Source organism: Ursus arctos, unplaced genomic scaffold (genome assembly GCF_023065955.2).
Source record: "Ursus arctos isolate Adak ecotype North America unplaced genomic scaffold, UrsArc2.0 scaffold_11, whole genome shotgun sequence".
NCBI classification, from domain to species: Eukaryota; Metazoa; Chordata; class Mammalia; order Carnivora; family Ursidae; genus Ursus; species Ursus arctos.
In genome coordinates, this window is record NW_026622775.1 from 68,240,999 (window position 1) to 68,260,899 (window position 19,901).

Genomic DNA, 19,901 nt, shown 5'->3' on the forward strand with positions numbered 1-19,901 from the left:
ATAATATTCACAATGGGAGGCTCCATTGTATGCACTAAATTCACTTTCTTCATGTTGCTGAGGGGACAAGGGTAATGTTGCCCATCAGAGGTATCAATATCAGATCAAACTGCTTTGTATGTCTACAATTCTATAATATACCACTCCAGGCTGATTAACAGAATTAAACGATAGCTAATATAATAAGATTGGCTACTTGAGGTATAGGCAGCATGGGGTAATTTTGTAAGCAGGCAGATCTGAGTTAGAGAATCAGCACCATCATCTGCATTGTGACCCTGACAAGTTTTTACTTCAGTGAATCTATGATTCTTCCTCAGTAAAATAGAAGTAAAACAACATCTGCTTCGTATAATATTGTGGGAACTAAGAGAGAACTTTGAGAAAAGGCACATGGAAATTGCTCAATAGATGTTATCCCTCTTCCATTCTGAGAATGTATGCAGAGTCTGAATAAATTATCAATATAATTATGTTATTTGATTAATTATATTTCTGCACATTTGTCCAACAGGCAACTCGAGAGTAGAAGAAAGGATGTTTGTTTTATATTTTTTGTTGCTGTTTTTAGCTAATAGGCCAGAGTCTCAATTCTTCAGTAGAGTTATCCTTCCACTTTTCTTAACATTTGACAATTCTTTATGATTTTAGGAATGGTCAAAGGAAAATTATAGAAATTCAGCAATAACAGCACAAAGATTGTGGAGAAAGCTAATTGAAGAAATTAAAGGAGTTAGAATTATTCAGCTGACACAAGGTAGCTTGATGAAGTAAATTCTTCCCCGTTCTTAGTTTATTCTCCAGAAGAACTTGTTTTGATACCTATTTTAAATAACTTAGCAGTCACTCTAAAAACCATGTTTTTCAAATTTCCTTTGTTCTACTGACTCACAAAGAAGTAATGTATTAACTCTCTTTTTAGAGTGAGTATATGAAACTCAAAGGCTCCAAGTACCCCAAATAGAGGGTAACTCAGGAACTGAACAGCAGCATCTCTAATTGTTGTTCAAATGTTGAAATGTGATGGGCTTATATTAGAAGAGTAGGAATTCAGTCTATATATAGGTAACAGTGACTTGATGAATTCACTTCACTGGCAGTTTTTACAAAAACTGGGATACTACAGACCAATAAATCTATAAGGTATTGAATTATAATAGAACTTACCTTGATCTTAAAAGGTGAAGTATTAAGGTTTTTCTAGTTAGCTTTAGTTCATACAACAATTCTTCTTCATATGTTTCCTGCAAAACAATATCCATCATGTGACTTAAATGTGTGCTCATTTAGTGTGTGTTAGGGTGGGGAGTGGGGTGGGTGCAGGGAGAAATTAGACTTTATCAGTATACCCAGCGGTCCAGCAGTCCAGCCAGGCAAAATGATAAATATAGATTAGGCTGAATTTATGAGAGCCAATATATGGAGGATTTTGCTTGTAAGTTATTTTTTAATTACATTTTTTGATGGGCATTTTTTCTAGTTATAAAATGAAATGAAATGAAAATATATATATTCTCTCCTCAACCAGAGATACCAAGTTGTTGTGTCCTTGCAGTTCTGCCCCTCACCCACAGATCTTTTGTTTATGTATCGCTAACAGTTTGGGGTGTACTGTTTTATAGTCTACTTTCTCACATAAAAATAAATCATGACCATGACCATTTTCCTATTCCAATAAATGTTCTTTTATAGTATGTATTTTATGGCTGAAAATCACAATGTGAATTTATTTAACCTATACCCAGACCAGAAATTTGACTTGGGTATTCACGATAGTTAGACATCATTCCTATGTTGGCAACATGGAAAAAAATGTTTGATAAATGCTGCAAGATAACCCTGAAGAAAGGAAGCACAAAATTAGAATTTCACTAAAAATTTATAGTGGTTCTTATTTTCTTGCCTTAGATATTAACATTAATGAAATGATAACTTATTGTGACAAACTTTTCTTTAATAACCTTTGGAAGTGATATTTTTCTTTTGTTTAGTTTATTTTGTTATTTACATATTTGTATATGAATTCCTAACTTATGTCCTTTAAATATTTTCTTTTGTGGTATTTTATTTCCTTGTGATTTATAAGATTATTTATAATTTAAGGATTCATAGTTACTGGTCATTTATCTAGCACATTTCTTTAGTTTATTATTCACTCATGTATTCAATAGCTATTATTTCAGGCACAGTGATACTTTGGAAAATACAATGGTGCACATGATAGAGGTCACTGCCCCTATGGAAACCACAGCTTGGCAAAGAAGAAAATCAAGTAAATGTAATTGAGTATTATAAGTATCATAATAGGTGAAATGCACTGACTGTGTGAGGGAGGAATCAGAGGCAGAGAACAGAGCATGCAAGGGCCCTGAGGTGAGAAGGAGCTTGACATGTTTGAGAAACCCAGAAAAGTTCAAGGTAGCTGGAGAATCAAGGGTAAGTTGAATAAATATGAGAAATGAAAAGGTAAGAAGGAGCCAAATCATGTACAGACTAGTTAGCCACTTAAGAAGATTTGGATCTTATCCTAAGACCAAAGAGAAGAAAAAGATTTAGGCAAAAAAATGCAGAAGTAGGTATGGTATTTTAAATGGCTTACTTATTACAGATAATGGATTAGCAAAAATCACAACTGTAGGCAGGAAAAGCATTTAAAGGCTGTTGATGGGATATAGGTCACTTGGGCAGGGGAGTGGCAGCAGGAAAAAGGGAGAGTAGATAATTTCAAAGGATATTTACATGTTAGAATGCACAAAGTTTGTGATTTTTTTTGGTGGGGGAGGCAAAAGAGAGGAGTAAAGAATTCCCTTAGGAGGCACCTGGGTGGCTCAGTCAGTTCAGCATCCCACTCTTGACTTCGGCTCAGGTCATGATCTAGAGTTGTGAGATTGAGCCCCATGTTTGGCTCTGCACTAGGCATGGAGCCTGCTTAGAATTCTCTCCCCCCCCCACCTCTCTCTCTCTACATCTCTCTCTCAAAAAAAAAAATACCCTCAGTCTTCTGGTTTGTTTAAACTATGCTATTGAAAGGAGGGTCTTCTGAAGAGGGACAACTTTGAGGGAGGGAGAGGGGAGTTTTGTGTTTGCTGAATGTGAGCTGTGTATTAGTTAGGGCATTTTTTTTTATTGCAAGTTTAACATAAAATTGGGACTTCATTATAAATACAGTTGGCAGGCAAGAACCAGGTACTTACTCAGATAAGAAAGGTTGAATCCCGTTTACAACATGATGAACATGCAGGTGTGTGTGAATAACAAAGTGGTATAATGGGACTTTGTAAAATTTGAATGTGTGATTATGCGTTTCATATTAGCTAATATTCAGACACTATTGTTAATATTGTCAAATATGACATTCTTGTTAATCTTGTCATTAATATTGTTCTTATATAAACAGAATTTTTAACTTTGTGTTTTATTTTAGAATTTTATTTTATTTTAAAATTTGAGCTTATTTAGAATCATTTTAGATTTAGAGAAAAGTTGGAAAGATAATGCAGAGCATTCCTGTGTATGCCACAACCCAGGGTTCCACATTGTTAACATCTTACGGTGTACTCGTCACAGCTCATGAACCAAGATTGACATTATCAATTAAAGTGTACACTTATCCAGATTTCCTTAGTTTTTGTCTACCTTCCTTTCACTGTCTTAGGATCCCATCCGGGACACCACATTACGTTACGGTAGTTGTCATGCCTCCTTAGACTCTTCTACTCTATGACGGTTTCTCAGACTTCCCTTATTTTTTGACAGCCTTGACAGTTTTGAGGAGTACTGATCAAGTATTTTATAGGTTGCTCCTTAATTAAGGTTTTTCCAATATTTTTCTCATTCCTACCCTGGAATTGTGGAGATTTGAGAGAAAACAACAAAATAAAGTGCCGTTTTTATCACATCATATTAAGAGTACCTACTATCAACATGATTTATTACTGATGATGATTATTGATTACCTTTATCACCAGGCTGAGGTAGCATTTGTCAGCCTTTCTCCACTCTAAGTTTATACTGTGTCCCCCCGTTCCACACTCTATTCTTTGGAAGGGTCTATGCACAGGCCATACTTAAAGGGTATGGAGTTATGCTCCACCTCCTGGGAAGGGGAGTGTCTACATCAATTTTTTAATTCTTATATATGGGAGATTTATCTATTCTCCCCATTTATTTATTTATTCAATTATTTATTTATACCAGTATGAGTTCACAGATATTAATTTATACTTTATTAAAGTCCAAAACTACATTATTAATTTTGTTGCTCAAATTGTCCCTTCTTTGACTATCGGGAGCTCCTTCATTTGGCTCCTATGTTCTTTTGACATACTCCCATCAATGCAAGTTTGGGTTGTTTGTTTGCTTGAGAATTTCCTTACTTTCCAGTAGTATAAGATGCTTCAAACTCATCTTGTGTATCTCCTGCCCCAGTCCAGGCCTATCTTGTATATTTATAATGGGATTGTTGTCTTGATTTGCACAATGGTGATAGAGGGCTTGTTCTGCCCTCTTAGATGAGTACCAAACTTCAACCAATAAAAGCTTTTTTAAATTGAAGTATAGTTGACATGCAATGTTATATTAATAAAAGGTTTAAGAAGGAATAAAGGATAAAGGAATTGGAGATCAAGAGAAAACATTATTTATAAGGAGATTATTACAGAAAAATGGTTAGACATTATCTCCAAATGGCAACAGATGAAGAGCTGCTTTTTCATTATCTTAAACCATGGGAAAGACATCTTAGTGGGATCATTTGGGAAGCTGAAATGTGTCTTGCTTATGACTGAGGAACCTAACAAATGAAAGCCTGGAAGGCTGTCTCCCCTAGTGGTGGAGGGAAGAAAAGTAGTTGCATTAGGAAAAGTTTGCCCTCTCAAAGAGTGTTGGGGCAAAGTGACAGTCAGTATTCTCCATGGACCAAGTTAGAAAGTTCAGGCCCACAATGCAAGTGCCTGGTAATAAATATGTAAGACCTTGAATGTCTTCTATAGTAGTGGGAATTGAAAATTACTATTTTGAAGCTTGTTTCCCATTATATGTATTACATATTGTCTGAATAAACATTTGTTTCTTTTGAAAATAAAATTGTAAATGTTTACATTTTAACACCTGAATAAGCACTATTCTAAGCAACAGGCCAAATGTGTTCCTGTGAAAGTTGTCCAACTTTGCTGCTGAATCTGTAAAGCAAGTAAACCTGCATATTACATCACTGGGAAAGCAAAATGCTCAGAGGTTATATTCCATAGGCACCAGCTGAGAACAAATGAGGTTGCCTTAAATCAGCCTGGAAAGCTGTTAGTGGAAATCCTCATGTTTTAGAGAAAATTTTAAATGGCACTCTCTAAAATCCAAATTTTACCCCATTTTGTTTCTTAATCCATCAAAATGTTGCATCCTCCCCAACCTCCCCCCTACCCCAAGTGCATGCTGGAAACTGAGAGGGAGTTCTCAGAAAAATCAAGACTCCTCTCTTGTTCACTTCTGATTGGAGCCAGAGGTTGCTTTCTATATATCCTGTGAAAGTAATAAATCATATTTATTAAATCAAAACATGTACCGGTATGTCATAATCATGGATGTGCCAAACATCTCGCTTCTGCATCAGAGGTAGCCTTTTAGGATAAACCACTTCTTGACCTTCTACTCCGAGGATTATCTTTTCTGAAAGGAAATGTTTAAGGGGGAAAATACATCCAGCATTAGCATTCACACACAGTGACTGGATAAGAATTATTCTCACAGAGTTCACTTGCTCCCAACTAGCAGCCGTGTACAACACCACTATGAAGTAGTACCCCCACTTAACAGGTAAGGAAATTGAGACTGATATTTCCAAATTAGGAAAATATAAGCAAAATTGGAAAACAGGTAAAAAAAATAGATCTTTTAGGTTCTTCCATCTTTTCACTTTGTTCTGCAGTCACCACCTTCATCTTAATCTCCTCCTGCCTGATTCTGGGTTCTGCCACACGTCAAAGCCTTTACTGGAGGGGATTGTTTCAGTGTAAATTACTGATTGATTTTATCTCCCAGGGACATTTGCATTTGAAATCTTAACTCTCCTAGCTAAATACAAGGCTCTCCCTTGTAAAAAGGATTTAGGTACTCCTGAATCAGTGCTAAATAGTCTTCACAAGTGGTGGTCATCCACTTGTGAATGAGCCCTGCTTACCTCATTGAAGAGTGATAAAGAAGCAAGACCATAAGATTTTCAGAGTCTGCTATTATTTGAGTCAAAGTTTCACCAGTTTATTAGCAGTATGGCCATAAATACTGTATCTATTCTCTCTGATCGGAAGATATTATTCTCAATTTCTTTATCTATAAAGTGGAGATAATAACTTAAGATTGTACAAGGCTAATGTACACAGTGGCTAATGGCTAGTGCAGTGTCTCTATACTGCAGATATTAAATAATGTCCACTCCTTCCTCCTCCTCACTGTAAATCAGAGTGTGTAAGACCGCTTAAGTAATTCATAGAATCATAGAATCTCAATATTAGCCATAACTAGTCCAAGTCCTATGCTATGTCCTCAGCAAAATCATCAATGCGTTTTAATGTTTTTTATCATTTGTCATTTAAACTCCGTGACTAAAGAGACATTACCTCATAGCCTTGTAAGAAAACCCTGATAAAAAGATTAAGACATACCTTTAATCTGAGACATGAGTACGATCATGAAAAGCAAACTCCTGGGAAACATTCTGAATGATTCTGGTGGAAGAAGGGGCACAGGTGCTTGAGAAAAGATGTGTGTGGCTCCCTGCCCTTGCTTCCACAGCAGGGTGGAAGAACCTAACAGGTGGATAGGCGGTTTTGATCTAGCACAAGGAAGCGTTCCTTGCTTGTGTTGCATCACCTGTGAGGTGCTTGAGGCTAAAGCCTGGAGGGTGGACATCATGTACTAATTGAAGGCACCACTGACGTGCTGTGGTGGAGGTGGGCTGGGCAGAGATCCCTACTTCATGCCTGATATAAATATAATTCTAGGTGTACTAAAAATTCAAAAGTGAAAAAAATCATGTGTGTCTTAGAAAAAATATTGAAGAATGTTTATAGAAACTTAGGTTTAAGAAAGTGCATGTGAAGAACGCCATATGTAGAAACTATAAAGGAAAATTTCATAAAAATTAGATAGAAATATTGAGAACTTATTTTTTTTTCTAGCTAAATAAAAGTCTGTGCCATGTGGGGCATGGGCATCATAGCCTTTCAAAAGCTGTAAAAAAACACAAGATATTCATCCATATTCCACCTCCACCCTCAACCCCCACCCCGATAAAAGAACCCAAAGTCCTGAGGCAAGAGAAAATAACTTGATTTCCCCCAGAAGTTTTATTGAGGTCTGACATATCGCACTGTGTAAGTTTAAGGTACATGGCACGATGACGTACTCATATCGTTAAGTCATATCACAATAAATTTAGTTAAAATCCATCATTTCCTACAGATAAAAAAAAAGAGTGAAAGAAAATGATTTTTTTTATGATGAGAACCCTTAGGATCTACTCTCTTAATTTTCAAATATACCATACAGCAGTGTTCACTATAATTATCATGTTTTAGATTATATCCCTAGTATGTATTTATCTTATCTTTATCTTATAAACAGTAAGTTTGCACTTTTGACCACCTTAATCCAGACTTATTTATGAAATCAAACTGAGGGTTACAGAGCAGAAGGGGGTGGGGAGATGAGGTAACCAGGTGATGGGTATAAGGAGGGCATGGGTTGTGATGAGCACTGGGTGTTGCACACAACTAATGAATCATTGAACACTACATCGAAAAATAATTATGTACTATATGCTGGCTAACTGAACACAATAATAAAAAAAGAAAACATATTTATGCCATAAATCACATATAAATTTAAATTAAAAGACAAACTCCAGAAATGTATGCAATATATACAATAAAAGGTAAAGGTAAATATCATAATATAGAACTCTTTCAAATCAATACAAAAAATAAAACATTAATAGGCAAATGTGCAAAGAACCTGTATAAGACTATCTGTATGTCTGTGATCTCTTACTATTTTAGAAGATACCCTTTGCCAATACCATCCCTTCTCTGTGTTTGGTATTCTGTCTTCCCCCCACCTCACATTATTGATTATACCTCTAATCTCATGAACTGAAAAAAATCTATGATAACTAGAAGTTTTCTTTTGACATTTAAATAAGTTCAAGTCTCTCCCTTTCAAAAAATCCTACCCTTAATCCTATATTCCACAGACCCCTGCCATCACCTTATTTTTCATTCCTTTCTCAGTTAAACTTTTCACAAAGTTCATCTTTACTTCTTGTGGCAGTCTTCTCCCCTCCAGCTCATTCTAACACATTGTACTCTGGCATCTGCCTTCATTCTTCTGCTGATATAACTGACTGATCTTGCCAATAATTTCATAATTTCTATATCCAATGGATATTTTGGTTCTTTATGTTATTTTCCCTCTTAACAACATTTGGCACCATAACTCCTCCCTTGAAATATTCTATTTAGCTCCCTTGACACAGTCTTCCTAACATTTTCCTAGCTCTCTGGCTATTTGTGGGCATATATTCTTTTATCCAACCTTTAAATTTTGGAGTTTGAAGGTATTATGCTATACCTTTTTTCCTCCAACTGTATGCTTGCTCCAAAGCCATCTCATCTTCAGTTATAGTTTAATTATCATCTCTCTACTATGCCTCACATTTATACTTCTAGCCACCTGAGTTATAAACCTTTACAGCCAGCTCTCTACTCAACATCTTTATTGGAAGGGCTCAAAGCCCCTGCAAATTTAGAAGGTGCAAAACTTGTTCTCTGCCTTCATTAATGATGTCAATTTTCCATTCCACATTGCAAGTCTGAAACCCAGTAGTCATCATTGATATCTCTCATAATCATCCCATTACGAAGTATGTTTATTTTACCTTCTAAAAAATATCCTGACATCTTTTCTCCAACTTTTCTGCCTCCGTCATAGTCCAAGTTCCTATAGACTCTCTTTGATTTTACTGCAACATGTGTGATCTTCTCAAAATACAAATCTGAACATGTCATGGGCCTGTTGAAAATGCTTCAATAGTTTGTCATTGGTATTAGCATTAAGATTCACTTGGCTTTAAAACCTCAAAAGGTAAATTGCCTGCTACTTTTTAACTCTGTGGCTTTGGAAAAAGTATGAAATATTTCTGTACTTCTGTTTTCTCATCTATAAAATGGCCATTGGGCATAATAGCATGTATCTCATGGGACAGTATGAATATTAAATGAATCTGTGCTGAAAGGCAATCTTACATTCCATGGTTCATTTACTCGCCAATTTTTTTTAAGATTTTTTATTTATGTGACAGAGAGAGAGACAGCCAGCGAGAGAGGGAACACAAGCAGGGGGAGTGGGAGAGGAAGAAGCAGGCTCCTAGCGGAGAAGCCCGATGTGGGGCTCGATCCCAGAACACCAGGATCATGCCCTGAGCCGAAGGCAGACACTTAACGACTGCACCAACCAGGCGCCCCTCGCCAATTTTCTTAGTTGACTATTTTATATTCTCTTTCCTCTCCTCAAATCTCAAATCTTCCTTTATTTACTTTAGTTGATCACCATGCTTTCTATTTCATTAAGAAACAGAGAAATCACCAGAAGGAAGAAATCTCACCTTCTATGATCACATCTACCACACTTCCAAAATGTGTGCCAATATAGACTAGTTCTAGTCTATGGATAGACTGCCCATGCCTGTAAGGTCCAGCCACCATTAATATGTTGGATTCCATTTCTTCTTCCCCATCCAATGTCATCACTCTGGTGATTGTTCTCTTTTGCTACTCCATCATCTGAATTGTATATTTGCAAATATGTTGTCATTTTTGTCCATTTTTTAAAAGATGTTTTTAGATCACTGTCTTTTAGATCACTGTCTCCTCCTTTTAGATCTTTTAGATCACTGTCTCCTTTTAGATCACTGTCTCCTCCACCCAGCTTCTATCCCATTCTTGACTTCTTTTAATAACACATCTTCTTAAAAGATGAGTGTGCAGTTTGTCTGCAATTCCTCTACCCCCATTTGCTCTTGAAACTGCTTCAATCAAATTTTTTATCCTTCACTCAACAAAATACTTCTCATCAATGCTACTGAGGAGCTGCACCTTGCTAAATCCAGTGGTCATTTCTCAATCCCCACTAACTTGACCTTTTAGCAGTATTTGACACAATAGCTTCTACCTTTTGAAGACTTTAGCTCATGGTATACCATGGATCAACTTTGTGCTTATTCAGCGCTTCTTCTTAGTTGCTTTTATTGGATCCTTCTTCTCTTTTCAGTGTTTAAATATTCCAGATTCCCAGGGCTCAACTCTTATCACCTGTCTCTATATATAGTCACTAACAAAGCAGTTCTCACCTAACCTCACGGTTTTAAATATCATCTGTGACATGATGGCTGCTAACTTTATTTATCTAATCCAAGCATTTTTGAATTTCAGACTCATAGAAACAACTGTCTTTTCAACATCTTCACTTGAATATTTAATAGATATCTCAAACACAAGTACAAAGCTAGATTTCTGAACTTCTTCATCAAACCTGGTATTTCCACAGTCTTTCTTGTTTTAAGATATTAAGGAGGGCACATATTGCATGGTGCACTGGGTGTTATATGCAAATAATGAATCATGGAACATTACATCAAAAACTAAGGATGGTGACTAACATAACAAAATAAAAAATTACTATAAAAAAAGATATTTCAACTCCATCTTTTCAGTTACTCAGGAGTCATCTTTGATTCCTTTCTTTCCCCCTCTTTGCATCTTATCCATCAACAAATCCAGCTGTCCATTTTCCGAAGACATCAAGAATCTGACCACCTCTAACCACATTTACTGCTGTTTTGCTAATCCAACATGTTATCATCTCTAGCTTAGTTTATTAATATAGCCTCTTGATTGACCTTACTGGTTTTCTCTTAGTCCCTCACAATATATTGTTTACACATCAATGAGAATGATCTCACTAAAACACATCGCATTATGTGATTCTTCTGCTAAAAACTTTCCCATGGCTTCCCATCTCAGAGTAGCAGTTGAAGACCTGTGATAGCCTCTAGGATCGATATGATCTAGCTTGATGTTCTTTGGATTCATACTTTCTACTCTCCTGTCACCCACTCAGATCCTGTCACATGTGTCCTTGCTCTTTACTGAACAAGCCCTACATATTCTGCTTTGCTTGTTGTTTGTTTCTTCTCCTTTCAGCCACAGGTCTCTCTTCCGCTTTGCCTTCAGATCCGTATTCAAATATCATCATGTTAGTGAGATCTTCTCCAAAATCTCTAGGCAAAGCAGACATGTTAACTTCCATCCTGGTACCTCTGTTGCCTTTTGTTGCCTTGCATTAGATGTCATCTGGAATCTTATTTATTATTTATTTATTTATTTATTTATTTTTATTTCCTTTTTTAAAATTTAAATTCAATTAGCCAACATATAGTACATCATTAGTTTTTGATATAATGTTCAGTGATATATCAGTTGTGTATAACACCCAATACTCATCACATCACATGCCCTCCTTAATGCCCATCACCCAGTTACACCATCCTCCCACCCACCTTCCTTTCTGTAACCTTCAGTTTGTTTCCTGGAGTAAAGAGTCTCTCGTGGTTTGTCTCCCTCTCTGATTTCTTCCCATTCAGTCTTCTCTCCCTTCCCCTATTGTCCTCTGCTCTGTTCTTTATATTCTACATATGAGTGACCATAGGATAATTGTCTTCCTCTGATTGACTTATTTACTTAGCAATATGCTAAGTGAAATATTTATTTATATTTCAATTGCCTGCCTCTCTTCCTTGAAATGTATTCTCCGTGAGGGTTTTTGGCAGTTCTATTCACTGCTATATCTTCAGAGCCTAGAACAGTAGATTGCTAAATGATTTTTATTAAATGAATATGCTAATACATTAAAGAAGTTGGACAATGTCTGGTAATAGTAAGCACCTAATAAAACTAAACTATAATTATTTAACTTTTAATTTTGAGGAGTTATAGTAGAGTAAGGGTATACATTCAAATCCAGACCACCTGGGTTCAGTTCCCAGCATTTACAATTTCTACCTGCACACCTTGGACAATATCTGATCTCTCTGTGCCCCAGTTCTCTCATTTCCCAAAATGAGACTAAACTCATAGCATTTGTAGTGAGGATTAAAAGAGGTAATTTATCTAAGTCATCTAAAAGCAGTGCCTGTTGCATATTAAAAGCTGGGGAAGTACTGATTTTTTAAGAACTATGTAAGTGTTTATTTTTGTTTTTATTACTTTTTCTGTGCCAGTTTCATCCACTTTTCATCTCCCTTTTTTTATCTCTGCGCTTCAGGGTCTTTGGCTTACTTTCTTTGCCCCAACACACCCATACTTTCTCCCATCAAAACGCCTCAGGACCTGCATGGTTCTCCACTTGGGAGTCCTCTCCTTTCCTCTTTGTAGCCACATCAATTCCTCACTCTTCAGTTTTCAGTTCAAGGGTCACTTTCTAGGGAAAGCCTTCCCTAATCCCACAGTCTAGACCAAGTTTCATTCTGAAACAAGAGTCTCCTCTCTTGTTGAAAATAATTTAATTGACAAAGATGAAAGAAGACAAGTTGATAAAATTAGGAAAAAAGAATATGATAGTTATCTTTTATACCTAAAAGAATATCATGAATAACCATACATCAATAATTTTGAAACCTACATTAAACACATCAGTTTTTGGAAAAAATGTAAAAAGTCCATATTGACACTAGAAGAAACAGAAACCCTGAATGTACGAATCTATTAAAAATAATGAAATTATATGCAGAAGATCCTTTCTCTTCCTTCTAAAATAAAGCTGTACCTCAGATAACTTTATGCCAAAGTTTTTTTTTTCTTCTGAAAACTTGTGTTAGGTTATCACACACTTACTGGTCCAATTATTTGATTATTTGTCTTCTCTAGCAGATTGTAATCTCCAGAAAGCAAAGCTTCTGTTTGCTTTTGCTTACTCTGGTACCACAAACCTAGCAGTGTCTTGCATATAGATACTGCATTTAATATAAATTTGTTGAATGCAAAAAAAATTTGCAACATGATTCTTGCCTGGTTACATTCTCATGTGTTTTCAGAAATTTCTAAGATAATTGAAATAACTTTAATCCAAATGATCACTTACCAGTAGAATCTCCGTCACTCTTTCAGGGCAACAGCAAGAGAGAGTTGAAGAAAGAGTCCTCAAGGTATCTGATCCATTACCAAACCAAACAAATACTCATCCACACATCAAATGAAATTTGCCAACTTTATACATTGTGACAGTTGAAAAGAGCATTTTAAATTGGGTGACAGGAACTATATTGAACTTGCCTTTGTTACAGTCAAAATTGTGGGAAATAGAATAAACAATTTTTTAAACACCAATTATGCAATCTCAATTATTTATGGTGTCATGGTAAATGATAAGGCTTTGAGGCCTTTGTCTGATGTCTTTGTGCATTAGTTACAGCTAAGCTAGCTTTCTAACATGTCTAAAATATTACAGATACAGCATTATCTATGGTTAACCCAGATGAATCAGCCAAGCATTTGCAAAGAAGAAAAATTTTTGTAATTCACTCAAGTCACATAATCAATAAATGGAAAGCAGAAATTAAAAGAAAATGTCTGCCTCACTCTATGTTCTTTCTATTATATACTGGTGCCCCTTTCTTTGAGAGGAAGAATAAAAGCTTTATTCTTTTTCATAATTACATTATAATCAATCTTTCAAGCTTGGAGAATGTTGTACTCAATTCCAAACTCTACCAAGTGCAGCCACTTGGTATAGAGCAATATTATGATGTAACTAGTCTATATGTTATTCTCACTTCTTAGTCAGAGTTTTCTGTTTAAATTAACATGATCACTAAAGTAAACAAAACTTTTTTTTTTTCAGGAAACAATGAACCCTGGAACAGATTTCAATATCAAAGGGACTGCATGGAGTCCAAATGTCAGACAAAAGCAGATTTTAAAGAAGATTAGATATGTATGAGAATGTTCTGTTCTCTTCTTATTTCTTTGCTACAAATTAGTGAAGCAACCTCTCATAGGAGGTTCTCTAATCTACTCTTATTGTGGTTTCCGTGAGAGGTTTTGAGACTGTAGATTCTTGTGTTCATTCCATATCACCACTAAGATCAGAAAACAGTCTTGGAGGACCCCAGCTTTGTGCAGAGCTCATCCACTTTCTACTTTTGACAATCCAGACACCCTTTGGGCTTGCCCTCTTGAGCTTCCTGTGTCTCTCTTTTCCTCAACATTTTTTCTTGCTCTCCTTCTAGCTAGCAACCTGGAGAGCAATCCCCCAGACCCTCTTAAAAACTTAAAGGAGGGTATTCAATAGTGGATGCCCCAGGAAGGATGACAGATGATGCAGAATGTATTCTAAATCAGAAATGAGAAACAGCCCATCCTGTAGACCCTAAATGCTTATTCTTCTACCACCTCTGTGAAGAGAAACATGGAGATAAGGGGCAATAAATCCAAGTGAACGAAGAGAATAAGGTGAATAAAGAAAAATATTTAAATTATAATGGAAATGGGAAAAGCTTCACACAGAAATACTGGAATAAAAAAAGTATTTTCTGTCTGGCTGTAAAAGAAATATCAAGTACTCCAAAACCACATTAATCAAACGAAACTTGTAATTCTCTTTGTAGAAGCTAATTTCAGCCTATTTATCATGTTTTAAGTGCATCAAAAAGAACACTAGATTCAAAGTCAGGAGCTCTATGTTCTCCTGTGACTAATTCCACTACCTTAGGCAACTCACTTATTTTCTGCTCCCCAGTGCCTAATTTATAAATTGAGATTGTTAGATTGTTTGAACTCCAAGATTTTTTTAACATCAAAATGCTGTTTCCATACTTACTAATTTTTCTTTCCTTTTCTAAAAACTTCATTGTAAGTAAGAATTTTGACTTGGCAGAATAATGACAAATTTGGGTTTTTTTTAATCACTATCATATTTTTTATTTCTAATTACAGATTTATCAATTAACATGCATAGCAAACATCATGTGATAAATGCAACAAGAGTCATAACAAACTGCCTAGCTCTGTCACCCAAAGGGATAAAGTTATTCTTGGCAAATGGCAAACCCAGGGTGAATAGGGTTTGTAGTCATTTCACTCTTATTCTGATAATCACATTACTTAGCCAGTGACATTGAACAAATTACTTAATATTCCTAGAGTTTTGGTTTCTTCATGATAAACTATAGATGATAGAGTTTTTTTATATAGGATTGCTGTATAGATTGAGATGAATTAATGAATTGTGCATAATATATATAACTCAATTTTATTGAGGGGTTGACGTTATTTCTCACCTTCAACTTAACTCTGTTTCATAAAAGCTTTAAGAAATGTACTAAATTTAGCAAGGTCAAAATGGTTTACAGAACATAAACTTAAAAGCTAAATGGTGACATGATATCAAATGAAATGCAATATAATTAGATTTTCTCCTGTTGGATAGGCAGGCCCAAGAAGACAGCACTCCTGACTCTATGCATAAATCCCATATTCGTATAGGACTATGTCATACCTTCTTCTCACTCCTCAACAAGCTGTGATGTTCATCATCTTTAAACAAATTGTAGTTAGTCTCTTGATCTCACATGCCTATCTAGCAGCTTCAAAAATTTTTTTGATCCCTTTACAACAAAATGTTCTCAAAGAATTATCTATAATCACTGTCCCTAGTTCTTCATTCTTTCTTTGAGCCTCTCCAATCATGGACAAAAGACAATCTCCTTTGTCCCCACTACTCCACTGAAATTACTCATCAATGTCACTAATGACTTCCAGATTTTGAATTCAGTTGCCAAGTTTCAGTCTTAGTTTCACTTCTTGGTCATATTTGGTTTGTTATTTGGGCTTCCTTCCTTCCTTCCTTTCTTTCTTTTTCTTTCTTTCTTTCTTTCTTTCTTTCTTTCTTTCTTTCTTTCTTCTTTCTTTCTTTCTTTCTTTCTTTTCTTCTTTCCACACTTTCCTTACTTGACTCCTAGCCCTGTGTTTTCTCCCTCAAATAGCCGCTTCTTCTTGCCTCTCTGCACTAATTTCTCATCACACCTCAGACCTGTAAACATGGACAGTCCTAGGGCTCACTCTTTGAACTTGCTTTCTTTTCTGTCTACATGTATTCCCTTGGAAGTCTCAACAAATCACATGTCTTGAAAACTCTTGTTATGCTGTTGATTGCAAATTCATATGTTCCAGAAGTATTTCCTTAGCTTCAGTTGTCTATTTGGCATCTCCATTTTGATATGGGGTGAGCATCAAAAATTTAATTTATAGCAAAACAAAACTCCTGATCTGCATCCCCAGAAGTGTTCCTCCAAATGCCTTGCTCATCTCAGGAAATAACAATGCTATAGATCAATATAGCCACTCAAGCCAAAGACCATGGTGTTGTCCTCAGCACCTCTCTTCTCTCACCATCCATATATAATCTATCAGGACATCCTGTTGGCTCTTCCTTCAGCACGTAGTCAGAATCTAACCTCTTCTCATCTCCTCTACTGATACCACTCTGAGCAAATCCACAATCATCTCCCTCTCACACGGATGACTGCCAGAACCTTTTAATCAGTGGTTTCACTGTTTCTGTCTTTGGCTCTCTCTCATATTCTATTTTCCAGAGTAGTTGGAAATCTTTTTTTAAATGGAAGTGATAGCATGTCATTCCTCTGTGTAAAATCCTTCAATAGTTTACCATCTAACTGAGTAGAAGTTAAATTCCTTGAAATGTTCTTAAAGTCCTTACATGATCTGGTGCCTTGCTACTCATCACGTACTCTTCTCCCTGGCTTTCTTCAGCTATTCTGCCCTTCTTCCTCTACTGAGACACAATATGACAACATGTCATTTCAAGGCTCCATCCTTCACTCCTGTTAGTTCTTTCCTCAAATACACCTTTTCAGCAAGTCCTTTGCCTGCTCTATTTTAAATACACACCCTTAAGACAATACATTTAAGCTCTCCTAATCTGCCTTCCCACTTGGTCATTGAAGACTAAGCACCTGATCAGTGAAGACTTTTAATTATGTACTTGTTTTTCATCTATCTGCCTGTACTAGAATATAATACAGAACATTTTGTTTGTTGTTCAGTGCTATATCTCCAAGATTTAGAATTGTATCTCACACAGGGTAGACTCTCAATAAATATGTTTAGGGTAAGTTTACTTAAAGATATTGTCCTTAAAGTTTATATTTTCTGTTCAAGAAACTGAGTATTACCAGTGAATGAGTCAGACTCTGTCTCTTTCTGCATTTCTGTTGGGAATTTCCCAGTAGCATGGATGGCCAAATGTAAGGAGACCTATGTTGTCACATCCAGACACTTTTGGCAAAATATTTTAAGACCAACTAAAAGAAGACTAGGGACTTTACTTTTAGCTAATAGCTTGGTTGGCCTGCTCAGATCTTGCTGCCCCTGCTCCTTTTTTTTCAGCACACCTGCTGAGCTCTCCTTTCATCTTCCTACAGGTTCAGCTGAACCATCTTTTTCAGGGTTGATTGAACAGAACTCAGTATACTTACCAGTCTTTGTGGGTTAATCATATTCTTCATTCCATGCCACCCTTCTCTGATTTGACAAATATGATAAATGACTCTGGAGTGAGGGGCCATCCCCTGCCCACCCTTCCTGAATCCACACATCTAGTACTGCATTCTTCATGATACTTCTGTTACCCACCATAGCACACACTGCTCTTTCTTTTTCCTGACTCCTAACACTACCTACTTCTGCTCTACAGTCTGTATGTAGGTGTGTGCGTACCTTTGAGGGAGTTTTGTTTCTTTCCCCTGCTTGTTTTTGTAGACTAAATATAGGAAGCCTGAGGTATTTAGTAAGTTTGTCTAGATCTGAATAAAGTGATATATTTGAAGTTGCTAGTCCTCTGCCTATAAATGCTCTCAAACATTTGAAAAGTCACTGGTAAAATTTTCATTTTATCTTCTGAAACATGTGTCAGCATTTTGAAGACAGAAACCATGGCCAATATGCTTGTGTCCCCTGCAGGGTCTAACAACTCCAGGCCTTGCTCATTGTTGGGACTCAGTAAATAGTAGTTTAAGAAGTTGATTAATTTTTCATAACTTTATTGCTGTACTCAGTTCATAGAATAGATGATAAACAAAAATAGATTTACTGTGACTGAAAACAAATTCCACAACTCTTATTTTCCTGAAAATCAAGCATTTCTGGGTCTCTGTATAGCTAATCTGTGGCTGTGTAAAAGCTTCAGACTGACCTGTGTCCAAGAGCTCTTCAGGCACCATCAAATACTAGGAGTTGAGGTTACATTAATATTTCTCATAGCTTGGGTATCCGTCATGCTTTTCTTCTGAAAGTAGGAATGAATGTGATAGCATCTCTACAGGCTGTCCATTCAAATTCTGTAGATTGTTTTCACCCACAATTGTACCTTCTGCCTGTACCAGCAGTACTCCATTAATCATGAGGAAGAGGCTCAGTATGGTCCTCAAACCTGTGCCAGAAACTCCCCACATCCGGGTTGTCTTCTCACAAAGAGAAAGTTAAGGGAGGAAATGTTGGTACCCAGATATCCCTTAACTCAGAACACACAATTTGATTCAGGCTTGAAATAAACCCTATGACCTCGTGATGAAGTAAAACTTATACCGTGAGCACTTACTCTGTCAGCACTTACCCTGCTCATTCAGTTTTGACACTATGTGTAATTATTATTTAGCCATTATAGAAGTGAAAAAACTGAGTCTCAAAAGAGAAATTTGTCTGCTCAAAGATAAGTGACTGGTGGAGTTGGGTAAGCCCAGTTATCTTAGACTATTAATTCATGAGGTTCCTACTATTCCATTCTACTTCTTAGTCCTGAGTATCACAGAGAATTCCTGTATTAGTGATAGTCACACACAGAAGAAAAACGTTTTAGTCTCTCAAAGTAACCAGCATCTGCACAAGGTTTGACATTAAGGAATACATTCGCCTTCAATTTAAAATTTCAGTCACAAGTCATGCAAAGTATTTGGAACCTTTGTCTTCCACTGTGCTTTGTGGGTGTTCCTGCTGCCTGTTTGTGCCCTTAGTTAGAAACAGAAATAAAAATTCAAGAGTTTTAAAATTTTATTTCATCAAAGCTTCTTCTTTTAAGAATCATACTCATTTATGCGTAATTGTTAAGGAGGATTCACAAGAAAACTGTCTCTTCTCTCTCCCTCTCTCTCACCCTCTGAGGTCAGGAAGCATGCCTCTGTTGTGTTGCGTTGCTCTCTTTTGTTGTGCATATGGTTTGAGACTCTCCCGCCTTGGCTCTACCATTTACTTTGTTGAAGTTTCTCAGTTACTTCAACTTAGTAATGCATATTTGTAGCCATTCTAGTACTCATTTAAAGAGGGCCAAAAAATATTAAATATTAATGGAATGCTGAGATTTAATCTTCAGTTGAGTATTGCTATAAATTGAAATGAAATTTTTAAAAAACAGTTTAGATGAAGTCAATTCACATCTGAAACCCTGACAGGTTCCTGGAACTGGATGCTCAGTGGAGATGTGTTTAATTATGGGCCAGGTTAAATGGGATTGGGAAGGTGGACTGTGCCATGGGATAAATCTATCCAGTGGGTTAGAGTGGATTGAGAAGAGGTCTGTTTGCCAGATAAGAAGGTGTTAATTTATCCTGAAGGCAATAATTGCAAAAATTTTAAACAGAAATAATATTGTTAGTCCTATTTTTTTGAATGATAAGGATATTTAGGAAGATGAATTGGAGTAGAGAAAGAAGAAAATCGTTTTGATTGTGCCAGACCTTCTATCCAGGAAGAATAATTTTAGTTTTACTCACATGGGTAAGT

General features: G+C 36.2%; 1 protein-coding gene across 1 annotated transcript in view; it reads right to left on the reverse strand.

The window, feature by feature from the left end:
- ADAM7 (ADAM metallopeptidase domain 7) overlaps nt 1-9,797 on the reverse strand; it is an 83,914-nt gene extending 74,117 nt beyond the window's left edge. The window contains exons 1-4 of the mRNA XM_026519084.3: nt 9,656-9,797; nt 6,657-6,719; nt 5,561-5,664; nt 1,168-1,244 (exon numbers count right to left, since the gene is read on the reverse strand). Coding sequence (XP_026374869.3) covers nt 1,168-1,244; nt 5,561-5,664; nt 6,657-6,719; nt 9,656-9,797 — 386 coding nt within the window. The remainder of the gene's footprint in view (nt 1-1,167; nt 1,245-5,560; nt 5,665-6,656; nt 6,720-9,655) is intronic.
- Between the last annotated feature and the right edge of the window lie 10,104 nt (nt 9,798-19,901).